Source organism: Octopus bimaculoides, chromosome 11, assembly GCF_046866305.1.
Source record: "Octopus bimaculoides isolate indiv1 chromosome 11, ASM4686630v1, whole genome shotgun sequence".
In the NCBI taxonomy this organism is placed as follows: Eukaryota; Metazoa; Mollusca; class Cephalopoda; order Octopoda; family Octopodidae; genus Octopus; species Octopus bimaculoides.
Genome location: NC_142938.1, coordinates 14,069,519 through 14,072,018, shown reverse-complemented (window position 1 = coordinate 14,072,018; position 2,500 = coordinate 14,069,519). Strand labels below are relative to the sequence as shown.

At 41.4% G+C, this 2,500-nt stretch overlaps 1 protein-coding gene across 5 annotated transcripts in view; it reads right to left on the bottom strand.

Annotated features, from left to right (window-relative positions):
* The window catches only part of LOC106871315 (uncharacterized), a 36,443-nt gene that overhangs the window by 425 nt on the left and 33,518 nt on the right, over positions 1-2,500 (bottom strand). For all 5 annotated transcript variants that reach the window (XM_089359504.1, XM_089359507.1, XM_014917700.3 and 2 more), the window contains one exon: positions 1-1,696. This exon is cut by the window's left edge and continues 425 nt beyond it. In XM_089359504.1, coding sequence (XP_089215630.1) covers positions 417-1,696 — 1,280 coding nt within the window. In that variant the 3' untranslated portion in view covers positions 1-416. The remainder of the gene's footprint in view (positions 1,697-2,500) is intronic.

Genomic DNA, 2,500 nt, shown 5'->3' with positions numbered 1-2,500 from the left:
TAAACACAAACACGAGTATGTGTGTGTGTGTGTGTGTGTGTGTGTGTGTGTGTGTGTGTGTGTGTGTGTGCAATTATGGACCCTGGTCTGTGGTGGATAGAGATCAATGAGTAATATGGGTCTGCAGCGGATTAACATGACAGAATTTAAAGGTGCCATGTTTGATAAACAAAATCGATTTTCTTTTGACTCTGGTGAACTGAAGACTACTTCCGGTCAGTCACTGGTCAGTAGAAAACTGTCCAGTGATTGCAAGTGGCTGGCATATAAGAATAAAAGATTCGGAGTTGTGCTGAAGTCTGGCTTGTGTTGGAGCGAGATGAGTGTGGAATGTTATTTGTGGCGGATAAAGACCAATGCCGAATACGGGTCCATAAGAGACTAAGGTGACAGGCATAGTGCCATTTTGTTTAAAATTAGTATTCTCTACGCTTTGGTCTAATTTGATAATAGTCGCTTTCTTTTCTCTTGTGTAATGGAGAGGTACATGGCTGGAAGTAATTCGGGTGGTGTTGTTTGAAACGTTGACAGACAACTTGTGAATACTCGCATGATGTTTGTGAATGTGACTGGCCGTGTTTCTGATATGGTATAGTTTGTGTTGTGACCGACTGAGTTGCTTGCTGCAGTCTGACTTGTACTGGATACCGAGAGCCCATACAGTATGGTGAATGGTGGATACAAGTAAGTTGTGTAGGCTGTTGTCTGTTGGGTTCCGGTGTTTGGAAGGTTGGGGGCACTGATTGTTGTGGAACAGGGGTAAATGTTGTTGTGTGATAAATGCACGGGCTCGGCGGAATTATGGCAGTGTTGTGTAGAGGTGATGGTTGAAATTTGATCGTTGGGGGATTGTAGTGATAGATGGGTTCAGGCTTTTGTTGCTCTGCGATACATAGTCCTGCCTCGCATAAGGCAGATTGCATTGGTTGAAAGGAGCTATGGGGATCTGGTCTGTTGTCGTTTATGGTAACTGGTCGATTAATGGCAATGTCAAATAAAGGTGGTCGATATAATTCCATCATTGGTTGATCGTACGGGTAGATGGGTCTGAGTTGTTCTTCGATATATGGTCGCGACTCGCATATGACAGGTTGCATTGGTTGAGGAGGGCGCTGAAGGACTGCTTTAGCAACTGGTGGAGTTGGTGGAGTTTGATCTGGTTCGACGTAACTTGGAAGACATATTTCGTCTAAGGCAACTGGAGGAGTTTCATATTCGATAGTTTGTATTTCTTTGTTTACTGTGACTGGTTTTTTGTCGTTTGACTTAACTGGTGGAGTGGGTGCTATGATCACCTGAGGCGGTTTGACGATACTCGGAGATTCTGTTATCAGGCGCTCTGAGGCAATTGGTGCAATCTGATATGAGATAGACCTTCTTGGTTCGGGGTAGACTGTTGTTTGGTCTTTCGTACTGTCGGGTGGATCTTGGTCTTTGAAGCGATGGACTGGTGGAGGCGTTTCGACTGGTGGAGGCGTTCGGACTGGTGGAGGCGTTTCGACTAGTACAGGCTTTGGGGGTGTTGGATGTCGTTTGGCTTTTGGACTTTTGGACTCATGGGCTGGTGGAGGCGGTGGAGGCGGTGGATGTCTGACAGGTTTCGGATCTTCTTTTTTCTTTCTTACTCTGACTGGTTGAGTCTTCTTCGATTCTGGCTTCTGTTGCTTTGGCTGTTCTTGTGGAATGTTGTCCTTACCTAAAACATTCCAAAATCGACATTTGGTAGAGAGCGCAATGTGCTTAATAGTCAATGGAACATAATATACATACATACTAAAATATATGCTGTATACACATTGAAAGATACGATAAATACACACACATATATATATATATATATATATACGGAAATATATATCATAAACTCAGCTTATATACCCATTATTATTCAAGGTTTAAGTAATATATTCAGAATTTTATTATCAGCCTAGATGTGACTTATTGTACGAAGTTTGCTTCCAAACAACATGAATTTCGGTTCAGTCCTACTATGTGGTAACTTGGACAAGTGTCTTCTACTAGAGACTCGGCCCAACTAAACCCTTATCAGTGGATCTGGTAGACAGAAACTGAAAGAATACTGTCCCTTTCTATCTTTTCTTTTACTTGTTTCAATCATTAGACTGCGGCCATGCTGGAGCATCGACTGGAAGAATTGTTAGTCGAATGAATCTGCCCTAGTACCTTTTTTTTAAAGCCTAGTACTTATTCTATCAGTTACTGTTGCCGAACCGCTAAGATATGGGACGTAAACACACCAACACCGGCTGTGCTGTGGTAGTGAGTAACACACACACGACAGACTTCATATTACTTTGAATGTCATATTACCTTGAAGAAATTATAAATGAATATAAAAAAATTTTAGACTATAAAGTTTATTAGTATATTAAACATAAATTGCAATTATTGTTATTACAAGATTCGCTTCTGTTTTAAATGTCAACTTCTGTTTGAATTCCCTATGTAAACAAATAGCTTTTCTTCGCGTTCGTAAAAA